This window comes from Felis catus, chromosome D4, assembly GCF_018350175.1.
Source record: "Felis catus isolate Fca126 chromosome D4, F.catus_Fca126_mat1.0, whole genome shotgun sequence".
NCBI classification, from domain to species: Eukaryota; Metazoa; Chordata; class Mammalia; order Carnivora; family Felidae; genus Felis; species Felis catus.
Window position 1 is genome coordinate 80,748,849 of NC_058380.1, and position 15,940 is coordinate 80,764,788.

Consider the following 15,940-nt stretch of genomic DNA (forward strand, 5'->3'; position numbering starts at 1 on the left):
ATAAATAAATAAAAGCGTACGACAGAGGTGCCTGGGTGGCTCCGTTGGTTAGGTGTCCGACTCTTGATCTCAGCTCAGGTCTTGACCTCAGGGCTGTGAATTCAAGCCGTGCGTTGGGCTCCACGTTGGGTGGAAGCCTACGTGAAAAAATAAAGTATATGGCGTTACTGGTTGGAAACCTGTGGGCCAAGTGGCAAGTGACATATTGGGCTAGTTTATCCTAGAGTCAGCCAGTGCGGGTGGGAAAAGATGGTGGGATCTCAGCGTCTGGCATGTTGTCTGGCCTTGGAAGCCCTGCAAAGTCTTGAGGTGGCCACGCTTGCGTGAGCATCAGAAGCCCACATTTGGGAGACCCTTTGGCTGCCTCCTGCCCTTCCCAGGTGTGGGGTGTCGCAGGTGAGGCAGGCATTGTAGCGCCACAGGTGGCTCTGATGCGTGGTCGCTAGGAGCAGGAGGAACTCAGCAGCTACACCCCAGTCTTTGACATCTTGAGTTCCTGCCTTTGTTGGTGGCCTGAGAGCCTGTGGCTGGCAGCCGCCCTCTCCTGCTGTGTTGCTGCTGCTGAATGGTCCTGGCTGTTTCCTGCCAGTTACAGTCTGGGAAGCAGAGCTCTGGTGTCCCACCCGCTGGGACACCCAGATAGCGGCCTTTGGGAGGAAGAGGGAGCCGCGGTCCCAAGGTCCCCGGGCTCGTGTTGGCATACTGGAGGCACTCAGTAGCTATATACTGGGGCGCTGGCTTAACTCAAACCAGCAGTGGGGGCATAGGAAGGGGCAGAGTGCCCAGGGAAGGGTAGAACCGGGGCTGGTCATAGGGCTTACTGCACGTCAGAGGTGGCGTCATCCCCATTTCACAGATGAAAAAACGGAGACCTAAGTCACGGAGCTTTGTAAGGAAGGAGACCTCACTACATTAGACTGGTCATCAACCAGCATGGGGCCAGGAGCTGGGGCTGTGGTGACAAATGGCTGGTCCTAGGTTGAGGCAGGAAACTTGGTGCCTAGGAATGGGGGAAGGATAGTCCCCACATCGCCTTGTCACCCTAACCTGAACAACCTGCACAGAACAGAAGGCCACATGGCATGGCGCTTGGGTAGTGGGGGGAGGGGATGAGAGGGGAGAAGATGCTGCCTGCGCCCCGCCCCCAGCCCCCTCCCTCACATTCCTTGGCGGGGCCAGCTGAACCTAGGAGGGCTTCCTGAAGGTAGAGAGCTGAGAGGAATTAGATAAGCCAGAGGGGAAGTGGCTTCTGTGGGATGGAAGTCCTTGGTTTTCAGCTCATTTGTTTTTAATTTCATCATCTTTACCCGCTTGGGTCATGAGTCCCCAAGGCCGGAGGCAGCTGTTGGAGGTATTTATGGTTGCTGCTTGGGGCGGGGGGCAGGAGGGGGGCGTTGTTGGGGAACCGGTCAGAAACCAGTCCCATACTCAGTTGTGTGATCTGCGGGACCAAGGGGGTGGATGGGTGTGTTCACATGTGTGAGAAGGAGACAGGCACAGACTCAGCTCATGGGGAGGGAACACCTCTGCCAGGGCCTTGAACCAATTCTCAAGAGTCGTCTAAGTGGAGAAGGTGGGAAGGGCATTCGAGCACAGGGCCAACCTGTGTGCCGCGGGGTACAGTCCGGGTCCTCTGGGGCCTGCCATGTCAGCGCCTGAGGCCTGGGTCAGAGCTTTGGGTGCTGTGCTCCTGGGGCTGGGAGTGGGGGCTTTACTGGGGGAGGATGAGGGAGGCCGAGGGTTTGAGGGTGTCACCCTGGATCTTTCTGAGCACCCTGGCTAGGCTCTAGGCTGTTTCTCCTGGGGACCAGGAGCAGGAACAGGAGGGGCGCTTGGGCCTCAACTCACTTTCGATTGGCCCAGATCTCATCCTATTCAATGAGTGTTGCTCAGATTCTCTTCTTTTAAAATTCAGGGCACTTCGCTGTTCTACTGAGGTTTATGAATGTTTAAAAACTGCTTTGCGGTCCCCAAAGTAATTTGACAAGTCTGACAGCTATTGATTAAAAACCCAAAATTATTCAGGCTGCAGGATGACTTGGGGGATTAGATGGAAAGTTTTTTGTTTCTTCTCACTCTGCATGCCCCTTGCCCCCCCAGCCCCCCCCCCCCAAAAGAAAGTAAGATGTGCGGAGGTAAATGTGTTCCCGAATGCTTTTTGAAAACTCCGTTAGGGCTGCAGAACCACACCGGAAATGGCGGGGGTGGGGGGTGGCCAGGACACCGAGGGGACCAGAACCAGTACTCCTCACGTCCCTGGTCTCTTCCCAAGCACCGTGACCCCAAGTCACCTGCAGGCAGCAGTGAGGTATCACTCTGAAGGTACTGTGGCTGTGGTAGCAGTGGGAGGAGTTGTAGTATTTAGTATCCGGTCCCTTATGTTCTTGGAGAGTTGATGTGTTGGGGCTTTTGTGGCGCTCTTGGAAGCAGGTGAGGAACTGTAGCCTAGAGAGGAGGGAGCTTGTTCAGAGCTGTGCGGCAAGTCTGTGGGTTTAAGGGAAAGGGGGGCCCAAGGTCACAGGCAGGTTAAGGGCAGACAGGAGCCCAGGCCCCCCAGGCCAGGTTCCCCGCCCTCCTGTCTCCCTCTCAGTGAGGGCCTGGCCCAGCATCACGTAGGTACCAGGACTGTCCAGCTGAGGGCGATGTGGCCGTTAGGATCCCAGCTCTCACTTCTGGACCCTGTGACCCGCCCAAGCCACTCCACATCCCTAGCCTGTTGCCTCTGGTGTCTTAAAGCTTCCTTCATCAAGTCCTTGGATTTACCGGGGTATGCATGGGAAAGGTCACTCCATGAGCTGGGGCTCTGCGGACCTATTTGAGTGCCGGCTCCCCCCGTCTGCTTTTTGTGCGGGGCCATGTTGGGAGAAGGCCATCGTCTTGGCAGGAATACTTGTCACACAGCTGGGCACATAGTAGGTGCTCAAGTGGTTGTTAAGTGCACGTGGCCACAGTGTCGATCATTAAATCGGCATCTCTGGGGCACTTCCTGGGAGCCAGGCCTCGGACTGCACCGTAGCCATAGCATGTGATGAGCCGTCCGATCCTCCTGTCCTGGTAGTCAGGGTGTGGACCCTCCTTTGCCAGCTCAGCCCTGCAGTATGAGGGGAGGCACGGGCTGCAGGGGTAGGGTGAAGGCTGGAGACCAGGCACCGGCCAGCCCAGGGCTCAGTGTAGCCCTCAGATAGGGTCACACCAGATCTAGTGACTGCTAGGACTGCCCCGCCCCCCCCCCCCCCCCCCCCCCCTTGCCTTGGACTGACAGAATGCTGGGCTGAGAGGGGCCGTGCCTCCAGGCTCTGTCATCCCAGGAAGGCTTCCCAGGCAGGGCAGGCAGCCTGCCTGCCTGCCTTTTAAGGACAGGCTCTGTCTCCCCTGGGCCATGGGAGCCACCAGGCAGCTGCATTCTTCTCCCCTCCCCTGGGGCCCCAGCTGGGCCAGAGTGAGCACTGGTCTTCTCAGCAGTGAGTTCCCAGGCCGGAGGGGCAAGGCTGGGCCTGGGGAGAGAGAGCTCTGCTGGATGTTCCCGGTGGGGTGTGGCCCTGTTTGTGTCCCAGGACGCGGTGTCCTCCCCCTGACTGCGCTCCAGCACCGGGCTCCTTCTGCTTTGGGCAGAGGCTTCCAGCACAGCTCCCTGGACTTCCTGGCATGTTCTGACATGACTCCAGAGTCCACAGGTCCTGCCAGCCCTCAGGTGGGCACCTCCTCCATTGAGACCAACCTTGGCCAGGACTTTTACCCCCTCCAGGCCTGGTTGTGGCCATGGGCAGTGGCAGGGGACCACACAAGCATGAGTGGGACATTGGGTCGGGGAATGCTATGCTCAGGAGTCATGGGCAAAGGGGCTAAAGTGGCCCCCTCGGCAGGGTATACTGACCACCCTTTCCTTTCTTTCAAGAAATTAAGAGCTTTTTTTTTTTTTTTTTGAGGCATCCCAGAGCATTTGGGGAGATGTAATTTGTCCCCATTTTGCAGATGGGGAAGACTTGAGGCATGGAGAAAGCGAGGGACTTGAGTGGTCAGAGGAAAGGAACAGAGAATGATCTGAGGGGTCCTTATCACCCCAAATGTCAGCAGCATCACCCACCCCGGAAGCTTTGGCCTTGCTCACAGCTGCCCCCCTGTTCCTACTGAGGCAAGTGTGTAGAGCAGACAGAAGGACTGGAACTGTCATGAGCGGCTGGCATTTATTTACCCCTGCTTTCTGGAGCCTCTCCCCTGCACTATCTTTTTTTTTTTAAGGTTTATTTTTGAGAGAGAGACAGAGAGACAGACAGACAGACAGACAGACAGAGTGAGTGGGGGATGGGCAGAGAGAGAGGGAGACACAGAATCCCAAGCAGGCTCCAGGCTCTGAGCTGTCAGCACAGGGCCCAGTGTGGGGCTCGAACCCATGAACCGCAAGATCATGACCTGAACCGAAGTCGGACACTTAACCCATTGAGCCCCCCGGGCGCCCCTCCCCTGCACTGCTACTTGATCCTTACAACAGTCCTGTAAGGAATGTATGCCACTCTCCCCACTTATAGATGGGGAAACCGAGGGCTGGAGAGTTGAATGACTTACAAATGATCAAGGCTGAGTGGTTTTTGAGGAACGGCTGGGCACTGGTGACACCAGGCCCTCCTGCCCGCCTCCCTGTTCCCAGCTGTGGGTGGGGAGGGTATGTGTGTCTGCCCCTGGGGCTTACTCCACTGCCTCCCTGTGCACCTGGCCTGTTACCCAGCAGCCCTCTAGCAGCGCAGGCGTTCCCTCCGCAGCATGTCTAAAGGGGCTCCCAGCTCCTGCTTGCACACTCCCACAGACAGGGTGCTCACTCCTCCAAAACCAAACCAGCTTGACTCATTTGGGGTCAGCTGTGCCTGAGCTACGATTGGCTTCTCCTGGGCCCGGCTTTGCCCTCTGGTGGGGGCATGCAGGGCAGCTCTCTCTGCCCTTTTGAGATTTGGAAGGAGATTCTGAGCCTCTCATTTTCCAGGCTATACAACCTCTCAGTTCCCCACGCACCCCCCCCCCGTTCCCCCTCCCCCCACCCCACAGTAGCTGAGAACGTCCTCCCTGTGTCAGATAGGGCTTTTTAATTATCGCAAGGTTTTGTTTGTGGGTCTCCTCCCTCCTTGAAATAATGGGGAATTTGCTAAACTTCTGTGTCAGTAACCTTTGAAGAGAAAAAAAGGCTGGAGTTGAAAAACAGCTCGTGGGCTGGCTGGAAGGCTATCAGATAAGGCAGTGGCCCAGGAGCTGGGACAATGTCCTCTTGTTCCTGCTCCCCAGCCCTCACAATGAGCTGCCGTGGGGCCTGGCTGTATCCCCAACAGTGGCTCCCTCGCCCGTTTCCTGGGCAGGGGCTGCCCCACCCTCGCCAGCCCCCCTGGCTCTTCCTCCTGGACCTGGAATGAGTGGGTCATGGTGAGCAGGTCCGCTGCCCGTGGCCCTTGGCTGCTCGGCAGCCTGGGGGTGACGGAGAAGGGATGGGGGCACCGATGGAGCCAGCCTTAGACTCTGCCGGACGGGGCTCGAGTCTCACTTGGCTCACTCGAGTCTCACTCACCCTGTCTTTCTGGGGTGCGGTACCTCAGTCCTGGTGGTTGTCCTGACAGCTAGGTGAGGAGACAGGTGGGCAAGTGGTGTGGCACGGGGCTCGGGGCTCAGCCACGTGGCCTGGGTGTGAGCCCTTGTCGGCCCGGGGAGACCGGAGCGGCACGGTGATGGTGGCCGCATTCGGGCTGGGCTTTGACAGCCGAGAAACAAGGATTTCGGCAGGCAGAGGGGTGCAGGGAGAGGCGGTAGGGGCTTCTGGAAACTGTACTGGCGAAGGCCCTGAGGGGGAAGGGGTTCAGGGCAGGGCAGGGCAGGGACCAGCTGGGGAGGAGAGTCTAGGTCACTTGTCTGGGTGTGGTGTGAGGGGCGTCTCAGCGAGGGCTGAACACCAGCTTGGAGCACTGTGGTTTGATTCTCTTTGGGCTGTGAGGGCACGGCAGAGGGGCCTGTCCGGCGGAAAGCTGCCGCTGTGGTCTAGGTGGAGGCGGCCAGTGGGGAGGCCCTCCCGCACTGCCCCCCGGGCCCTGGCCGAGATAGCTCTCTGGAGCCGAGGAGTCCAGGGCAGGTCTCCCTACCCTGTGTCCTCGGCTGTCTCATCGATGGTCTGGGAACCATGGCACCATCCCCCTGCCAGGAAGTATGAGGATTCCATGCGATGGAGGTAAAGGCCCGAGCAACTGGCCTTGGTTGGGGAGGGGATCCAGGGCTTCTAATCCCCTGGGTCTGTTTAGAGTCTAGAGAATCAGTTGTGTCTAGGACTCAGGGATGTCTCGGAGGGATGGGACAGTGGGGAGGGGGGTGCAGCCATGGAGGGTACAGTGACCCCTGGTCTTGGGAGACATGGAGGGAGCCCCCCATACCTGGACAAAGCCAGAGCAGGGGCATTTCTCAGAGGTACTGGGTGAGCAGGCAGCTGCCCTGATGACCAAAGCTGGGTTCATCTTTGTCACTAGGGAGGATTGTCCTCATCCCAGCTGACTTCTCCTCCTTCCCGGAGCTTAACTGACCTTGGCTGCTGGGATACTGGGACTTTGGTCTGGGAACTCGAGGGCCCTGAGCCTTGGTGCTGAGCCAGACCCCGCCCTATCTACTAGGAGCCCCCTGCCAGGCAGAAAGAGGGTCACAAGAGACCTTCCCAGCATCCCTGATGACTTTCAGGCTCTGGGACCACGTACAAGGTTGCTGTCTCTGAGGAGTCCGGAAAGGCTTCACGGAGGAGGGTGCACTGATGCCGAGAGTTGAAGGTCGGCTAGGATGAGGGGACAGCATATGCCTGGAGGCCTGCCTGTGGGAGTCGAGAAGAGCAGCCCAGGGTGAGGTGGAACAGGCAGGTGGGCCCTGGCTAGCGGGGCTGGCATTGAATCCCATGCAGTCCTGACCAGAAACCCGTCTTCTGGACTCCAAGGCCCGAGAGATGGCTCTCCCTGAAAAATCCTCTTTACAGCACCTTTTAAGTGCATGTTCATTACTATTGATTTCTGTTTGAAATAACACCCTCCTCTTTCGGATAAAGAAGTGGCCCCAGGGGGGGGAGGTGTGGAGAGGGGCTGCCCTCTCGAGCCCTCTCGTTTCTCCCCTGTAAAGTAGGGGTGAACTCAGTATCTGTCTCTCGGCCTTGTGAGGATTCATCAAAGGGATATGTGTGACGTTTCCTGTGGGCACAGCCCAGGGGTGCCAGCTCTGCCCTGGTGAGGAGGGCCGGGTGCATGGAGCCCAGTGTAGACATGTGGTGTGCCCGGCAGGGTCGTTTGTGAGAATGAGCTCGCTCCTGGGCTGCAGACGTGGGAAGGCCTTTGGCCCTGCTTGGTGTGGTGGTTCTGGTCTCCAGGGACCACAGGAGGTCACAGATCTGGGCACAGGAGGAGGCCATGCAGTGGGAGTGACAGGAAGGGACCTGATGCAGGGGTTGGGGGACACAGAGACCCTGTGTACAATGGCATCAGGCCCCAGACCCCCCACACCACATGAGGCAGCCGTGGGCAGGGCTCCCAGAGCAACCAGGGCCCCATTCTAGCAGGGGCTTTGGACACATCAGGTAACTGCTGCTTCCTGAACCCCTTACCTTTCTGGGAAATGAGTAGATGAATATTCCTGGTAAAAAGGATGCCAAAGTGAGCAGCTGAGCGCCCTGTGCAGAGTGAAAAAGCAAGTACCTGTGGGTGGAGCCCTTCTCTCCTGGGAGTAGAGTGGGAGCGAGGCAGCGGCCAGCACCTGATCACCTCCTTTTCCTGAGCTTCCTGGGTAGGGAGTCCCTGCCTACTTGCTGCCCCCTTAGGGCCTGGGAAGTCTGCGGTGCCCTCCACCCTCCCTCCTTGCCTTATTGAACCTTTTGCCCAGCCTGGGAAGGCAGAGGCTGTAGGTAAGCAAGATGCTGGCCTACCAGTGCTGACACGAGGCAAAAGAATGGTGTGGTAAAGGCCTGCTTTGAGTAATTGATGGGGTGGGCTGGTGTGGGGGTATTTGGGGGTCCTGTGGGCCTGGGTCAAGGCTGGTTTCCTGGAGGAGGTGGTTCTTAGGCCGTTCGGTGATCCTCTTGGGTTGAGGAAGTGACCAAGTGACCACTCTGCCTTCCCGAAACCCGGTCATCTTATAGCCACCACCAGGGGCACACTCACCTCTGCCAGGGTCACAGAAGAACAACTCCCTCTGGACCTCGTGTGCCCCTTTCTCTCTCGCCAGGAGCCTTGTGGGGAAGAGAGGAGGAACGGGCGGACTCCAGGCCGAGCGGGAAGGATACGTGTCTGCATGGGAATCAGGGAGCACAGGCCCACTGGCCCTGCCCCCATCCCACAGGCCAGCAGTTAGAGCTTGGCCCTCTAGACGGTGCAGAAATAGCCTGCCAGACCTTGGAGTAGCTGCCCCCACTCCCCCTCCCAGTGAACTTGGGTGCAAGGGGTTCGGCCTCTGTTCTGGGTCCCCCAGCCTGGAGAAGCCCCCAGGAGGTTGGGAGGGTCACAGCTGCCCAGCTACAGTCAGGATGCCTTTACTGTGAGTTTCCCCATAGCCCTCTGTTCAGCCAGGAACCTTCCCAGGGAGGCCTGGGCCCGCTGGGGTGTGATTATGGAACCGGGTGGTAGGGAAGAAAGAGGAGGGCTGTGCAGCCGTGGGCTCCAGGATCTGGCTGCTTGGGGTCTGGGCTGGGCCTGCTGGGCTCCTGGGCTGTAGACCCAGGGCCGCTTTGGCTCTCCCTGGGCAGAGCCAGTCTACTGAACCATGCCTTCCTTTCCTCTCCCCAGCCACCTTGTTCAGGCGAGAGGGGGCCCTAGCCCCCTAGGACACCAGCTCCTCCCTCTGTACATCCTGGGTCCCTACTCTGCCTTCCCAGCATCCTTACCCGGCAGGGATTTCCAGGCTGGGCCGGCAAACAGCCTGGTCCCAGCCTGCCAGCAAGCCTAGGGTGCTGTGGTTCCCAGCCCTTCCTAGGCAGGGTGGCTTTTCCAGCACCTGGGGCAGGGCATCTCTTGCACTGGGGTATGAAGCCCTATCCTAGGAGGGAGGCCTGGAGTTTGCCTTGCGTGGGGGGCGGCCCGAGGTAGAATCTTGCAGCTGAGGGGACTACAGGCCCACCCCCCGCCTAGGTCAGTGCTATGATGGGGGTGAATAGGCCACTGGAGCAGGGCCTGGGGAGCTCTGTTAGCACCCAGAACTGAGTCCACAGTGCAGGTTTGTGAGGGCTGCCTCCAGAGAGAGAGAGCTGGAGGAGCGGAGGCGGTGTCGCTGGCGTGCCGAAAGGCTCGGGCCTCACCGAGTTCCACACGTGAGTGAGGGTTTGGCTGGGCTCTAACCTGACCTCAGCCTGCCTCACAGCTTCCCTCTGGTCCGGCCACTCCCCTCAAGCTCTCAGGAGTCCTACCTGAATGCGTCAGTTCAGCTTGAGGGACCTGAGCCTTGCCCTGTGCCAGCTTCATTCTAGGCACGGGGGGGGGGGGGGGGTGGGCGGGGCTGACTGGGCCTCTTGGGTCAGGCTGTGGGGTCCCTGTGGGCTGGGGTCCCAGTTCTGGCTCTGACTCCTCTGCAGTGCCTAGCACAGAACTCCCATCTTAGAGAGGTCTGTTGCCATGGGCACCTCGAGTCTGGGGTGTGGACGGTGGCCTCTCGCAGCCTGTGGGGGCCTCTGGGCAGGATCCGTCCAGCTCATCTCTGAATTCCTAAGCCCCCACATAGCGGGGCTTACCCCAGTGGCTTACCTCCAGTGGTCACGGAGATACGGGCTACCGGGTTTGTGCTCCGCAGGAAGTGTTTGGTGATTCTGCCGGGCCTTCCTGTCCTGAGGTAGGGTCTTTGGTGAGACAGGGAGAGAATGATGGCTTGAGCTTTGAGCCGTTGGAGGCCAGGAGCTGAGAGGCAGAGGGTGCTGGGGGAAGGAGGTCTGGGTGGGCCAAGCCCCCCAGGGGTTTGCGCTGTGGACAGGGGTAGGGGCAAGACCTGCCCGGCTTCCATGCCAGGAAGGGCTCAGCAGGCCTGCTGGTCCTAAGGCCACAGCTGTGGGAGGGGGCTTTGGTGGGACACTGCCGTGTGCCGTTGGCTCTGGAAGGGACATTGGCCTCTCGGACGGACTCTACCAAGCCCTGGTGCGGGTGCCATCTGAGGTACCTTCCATGTGATGTACTGAGGAAACTGAGGCTCAGAGAGGGGAACAGCAAGTGAGCAGTGGGCCCAGGTCCAAGGCCGGGTCTGTCAGAGTCCGTCCTAGTCTGGGCTCCTTCTGGGCACCAGATGATGTCAACTATCTCTGCTCTTTGTGCCTGTGTCGAGCCCACTGAGCCTGGCCTGGGCCCCTGAGCTCCGGGACATGGACCCTGTCTGAGTCTCAGTGTCTCAGGTTCTGTATGGAGACTGTGGTATTCTTTCCCGTTTGAGCCCCAGGTCCTCCTCTGTAAGGTAGGAACAGCGGATGTCCCCGTGGCTCTCCTGCCCTGAGTGGGACTGGTGGGGGGAGTGGGATGATGTGTGAGAAAGAGCTTTGTTGACGGTGACTTTCTAGACAAATGGGTGACTACTTTGGCCTTGGAGGGAGACCAGGGCCGAGGAGAGGAGGTAGAGAAGGTTGCGTGGGTCCCGTGGGTCTCCAAGGCCAGGACCCTACCCCAGCACTCGGTGCTGACATTCGGCTCCTGAGTGGTGGCCTGATCCTCCGGCACCTGCTCCCTTAGGCTGAGCCACTCTCCCGGAGTCCCACCGTGGGCAAGAGGGCCTGGCGGGTGTCTGTGACTCCAGCGCTGTGGTGCCCCCTTCCCTGGAGGAGTGACTGCCTCCAGCTGGGAGGTCTGGGCAGGCCCCCCGGGGAAGGGGGAAGGGGGAAGGGAGGGGAGCAGCAGGCTGGGCCTGACACAAGAACCGCCCACCCCCAGGTCCCATCTGATGCCCAGGCTGAAGGAGTCTCGCTCCCACGAGTCCCTGCTCAGCCCCAGCAGCGCGGTAGAGGCGCTGGACCTCAGCATGGAGGAGGAGGTGGTCATCAAGCCGGTGCACAGCAGCATCCTGGGCCAGGACTACTGCTTCGAGGTGGGTCCCACTGCAGGAGCGAGGTGGGGCGCTGGTGTCGCTCTGTGGCCTCGGTGAAGGCCAGGCTCTTTGGGGCCAGGCTGAAATCTGCCCAGCGCTTTTGGCTCCTAAGAGACCGGGTGGAGCTGGGAAATGGGGTGCTCTGTTCCCGCTCCGTGGGCTCTTTGTACGCAGCCCGGCACTGTCTCCCATGTGCAAGGGCATGAGGCCCCAGTGGGTGAAGGGAGTGAAGGCCTGTATAGAATTGCTTAAGCCCCCAGAGCCTGCTCACTCCTCCTTAGAAACCCCTCAAATGCAATGTGGGGTAGGAGAGAGTACCCCTTTTTTGGGCCTGTCTCCCCTTCTGAATAATGAGAGCCAGGACCTTTCCTGCCCTAGCTTTCTGTGACCCAAGTTTGAGAGCAGGGGGACAGCCACCCAACCTGTGCCGGGCCCCCTCACCGTAGATGGGGAATCTGAGGCCCAGAGTGGGCAGGACGATGTCAGCAGCCACACAAAAGCCTGAGGCCAAACCAAGACCATGGTAGCTAATGTTGCAGGTGTTCCTGGGAGTTCCTAATTGCTTCTCCAATTATTCATATTCTCTTCCCACCTCTGTTTCTGGGAAGCTTCCCACCCCCAACTGTCTTGCATAATTAGGGGAGCTCTCTGATAGAGGAATGAATTCGCCTGGTGTTGGAAATCAGCTACTCAGGGACAACCTCCGGGGCCCCCCTGGCCCCGGGGAAGAGGCGGAGTGGTGCCTGGCGCACCTGCCCCCACGCTCTGGGCCTCTGGGGCCGTTTCTGGTTCAAGACGCCTGGACCGGCCGGGCTCTGACTTCTTTGTCTGGGACAGGCTGAAGATGGTGCCTGCCCGCTTGTCCACAGCAGGGGGTGCCTGAACAGCCGGGTGAGGAGTCTGGTTTCCCCCACAAAGCCGGGACAGCAGGGGACAGCAGGAACAGAGTGGGAGCAGTTTGGGTCGGGCCCCCTGACCTGGATGGGACTGAAGGAGGAGCAGGAGTCTGGGGAGGAGGGTAAGGGTTTCAGACAGGAGGACCCCAGGGCCCAGCACATCTAGACAGTGCAATTTTTATTTCTCCAGTGTTGTCCCCCAAATGTTAAGTTTCTGTGACCAAGTTTAGCCACTTGGCTAAAGAGAACTGTCAGAGGTAGCCGCTAAGGACTGAGGTGATCCTTTGTATCTGTCTCCCCGGTGCCTGTGGCTTTACCTGTAGGGGGGAGGTCCGAGTTGAGCACTGCCCTCTGACCCGGGCAGGGGGCCCACACCTTCTCTCCCCATCTCTGGGAGAGTGAGGTTGGAGCCAGAAAGATGCTCTCCTGTGGACGAGGACACTGAGGCAGGGGTGGGGAGTGGGGACCAGGCACCGACTGGCGCAGGGCTCCGCTGTCCTGCTGTTGACTTGCTCTGGGACCTTGGGTCACCTGCAAACGTGGTCATTGGGTGAGCTGCCCTGTGGCTGTGGCTCAGACCTGGTGGCCGTAGTCCACCCGCCCAGGGCCCAGAGGTCTTCCGTCGTACCAGCCTTACTGTGTTCCCCTCCCCTGTGACACGGTCCTGCCTGTCTCTCACAGGTGACCACGTCATCAGGAAGCAAGTGCTTCTCCTGCCGATCGGCAGCCGAGCGGGATAAGTGGATGGAGAACCTTCGGCGAGCGGTACACCCCAACAAGGTAAGCCTGTGTCCCCAGTGCCCAAGTAGGGTGGACTGAGGCTGGACCCAGAGTGGACCTAGACGCTGACAGGAGGGGAGAGGCAGGGATCTCCGATGTGGGCTGTGATGGGGGGTGGAGGCAGCACCCAGGTGAGCAGTAGGTGCCGGGCTCTGAGGGAGGAGCTCCAGTTGGCCAGACTGACTCGAGCCACATGCTAAAGAGGCTGGGCCAGAGAACTGAGCATCGGGCTGCTGGGGACTTGAGTGCTGGCATTCTGCTGCCTGGGTGTCCCCCTTTCCCCAGGCTGATTCCCTACGCATCCAGTTCCAGCTTAGACATCTGTCCCCTTCAGGGGAGCACCACTGACCTAGGCAGGTGTGCCCCCAAGCCGCCCCCGTCAGGTCCCTGGATCCCCTCCTATAATCATCTGCTTCTGTGGCTGCCTTTGGGGCTGGGCTGAGCCCTGGTCACCATGACCTCACTACGGAAGGGGCCTTAGCAGTGGCCACCTCCTAAGTGACGTTACAGACCAGCAAACTCCAGAAGAGCTGGTAAATGGCGCAGTCACCTGCTATGTGCCAGGCACTGTACGAACCTCCTACTCGATCTGTTACTCTGTTTCATTCCTGTTTCACAGGAGAGGGAACCAAGGCTTAGTTAAGTCATGTGCCTAAGGTCAGTGGGCTCGTACAAGACAGTGCAGGGATCCAGCCCCTTGTCCGCCAGGCTCCGAGCTGTCCCTGCCTCACCCCTGTCCTGTGTCGGGCTTGGGCCCCTCCTGTGTCTGAAAGCTCTCCCTGCGCCCCTGGTGACCGAGGCCCCTTTGTGCACGTGCAGGACAACAGCCGGCGTGTGGAGCACATCCTAAAGCTGTGGGTGATCGAGGCCAAGGACCTGCCGGCCAAGAAGAAGTATCTGTGTGAGCTGTGCCTGGACGACGTGCTCTACGCCCGCACCACGGGCAAGCTCAAGACGGACAATGTCTTCTGGGGCGAGCACTTTGAGTTCCACAACCTTCCGCCTCTGCGCACCGTCACCGTCCACCTGTACCGGGAGACTGACAAGAAGAAGAAGAAGGAGCGCAACAGTTACCTGGGCCTGGTGAGCCTGCCTGCCGCCTCGGTGGCTGGGCGGCAGTTCGTGGAGAAGTGGTACCCGGTGGTGACGCCCAACCCCAAGGGCGGCAAGGGCCCCGGGCCCATGATCCGCATCAAGGCTCGCTACCAGACCGTCACCATCCTGCCCATGGAGATGTACAAGGAGTTTGCCGAGCACATCACCAACCACTACCTGGGGCTCTGTGCAGCCCTCGAGCCCATCCTCAGCGCCAAGACCAAGGAGGAGATGGCATCAGCCCTGGTGCACATCCTGCAGAGCACGGGCAAGGTGAAGGTGCGTGTGTGGGCGCAGGTGGGTCCCCCACGCTGTGTGGCCCCATGCAGAGGCCTGGGATGCGCACTAGGTTATCTGCTGCCCCCCCGTGTCCGAGTCCGTGATTTCGGCTCTAACAGAAGCACCCGTCGCAGCCAGGTGGGCTCCCTAAACCCAAGAGTTGTGTCATAGAGTTGCCGCGGGGGGTTCTTGTTCCTCCTCGTGGTTGGAGCCGATCGCTGACACACATATGGAGCCGACGGGTGGGGTTGTGGCTTACAGTGAGGAAGTGGGTTTTAGGAACCTTCCCGCTGCACCCAAGGGCTGGCGTCTAAGGCTTGAGGGGAACCAGCCTCTCAAGACACACGTCCAGTGAGACAGAGTTCAGTTGACATCCCCACAAGTGACCACCTGTCGCAGCCCTCACACGTCAGACACACAGACTCGCACACAGAGCGCAGTGTATTGCCTCCACGCAGCAACCAGCCGGCTGTGGTGACAGCCATCCCCGGTCCCATGGCCTCCAGAACAGGGATTGTCCCGTAGCCATCTGGGCAAGCCCTCCTGGAGGGCTTCTGCCCACCTCTTTTTATCTTCCAGGCCATGCTTCAGTCCCTCCCACCTAGTTCTGGAGACAGGCTCCTTCAGGAAGGCTCCCCCCCGTCCCCTCCTGGTGGGAGCTGCCTGAAGGGGATGCAGTGGAGAAGGACTGGACATCGCAGAAGGCCTTGCATGCTGGCCTGTGTCCTAGGAGAATAAAAGATGAATCTCTTACCTACATTTAAGACAAGAAAGAAGGAACTGGGCCTCTGCCCTCTGGACATGGTGTGGTTTGAGGACCAAGTAGCCTGTGATGGAGACGAGGGACCGCCGTGTGTCAGGGTCCTGAGCCCTCACAATCTCAGGACAGGGGAGACACAGGCTGGGGACCCAGACACATGACTCCATTAGGGCCCCTTATCCTCTTTTCTGTTCCCGGAAGTCTGTGGCCCTCCTCAGGCCTCCAGAGCCCCCCTGCCTGTTGGACTCATGCTGTCCTTCAAGGAAAGGGACTTCCTGAGTGTGCTTTCCATGAGGGGAGGGAGGCCTCATTGTCTTCTACCCACCCCCAGCTGCACACCTGACTAGGCTGGACCAGCTCTGGCTATACTATCCTTAATTTCCTGGTCAGTGTTGGGGGTTGCTGGGAAACTGAGTGAACTGAGGGAGTCCCTGGCCCCCAGAGAGGGAGCGAGGGAGACCTCTTCTGCTGCTGTGTCTATTCCTTCAGTACTTGTCCCCCAAGGGCTGGGCTAGCCTGGAAAGCCGGCTCCCATCTGCAGTGACCTTTGTTCTCGGGGCTCACGGTGCTTTGTGGAGGGAGTTGGAAGCCAGGCTCCAGCCGCCTCAGTGGGCCTTGGGGGATCAATAGGCAGAAGGATAGAAAGTAACTCATGTGCTAGGGCCATGTGCTTATGAGCCCCTTCTATCTGAACACTTGGGAACCAAAGGGACATTCTTGGTGAGAAGCAGAGCGTCTGACAAGGGCCCCGAAGTCCCAAGGTGAGGTTTGTGTGAGCGGGTATCTCAGCACATTCCTGCCCGCTCCCTGGACTCTGCTTTCCTGGGCTGTGGCTTTTCAGAGTCCCTGTCCTTGGGTTCCCGGGCCTTCTCCCCATCATCCCCACTCCTTTCAATGTGACAAGAGGCAGATCCGGCCCTGATAGCTGGGTGGGCTCAGGCAGGTCACTTTCCTGTTCCATGCCTCGTTGGGTTTTAGCTCTAAAGAGAGCTCCTACTCATCCCAGCCTGGGCCTGGCACCCATCCCAGGTGTTTAGAAGCCCTGTGGAGCCACCAGGCTCCATGCAGTACTTGCCTCTGCTCTGTG

The 15,940-nt window shown here is 59.4% G+C and overlaps 1 protein-coding gene across 12 annotated transcripts in view; it reads left to right on the forward strand.

Annotated features, from left to right (window-relative positions):
• DAB2IP (DAB2 interacting protein) overlaps window positions 1–15,940 on the forward strand; it is a 187,855-nt gene that overhangs the window by 149,430 nt on the left and 22,485 nt on the right. For 10 of the 12 annotated variants that reach the window (XM_023242674.2, XM_023242677.2, XM_023242678.2 and 7 more), the window contains 3 exons: window positions 10,890–11,043; window positions 12,621–12,719; window positions 13,539–14,093. In XM_023242674.2, the coding sequence (XP_023098442.1) occupies window positions 10,890–11,043; window positions 12,621–12,719; window positions 13,539–14,093 (808 nt within the window). Of the gene's footprint in view, window positions 1–5,146; window positions 5,407–5,427; window positions 5,602–10,889; window positions 11,044–12,620; window positions 12,720–13,538; window positions 14,094–15,940 lie in introns of those variants that run through there. The other 2 variants (XM_045043355.1, XM_023242682.2) reach the window with 2 other exon arrangements.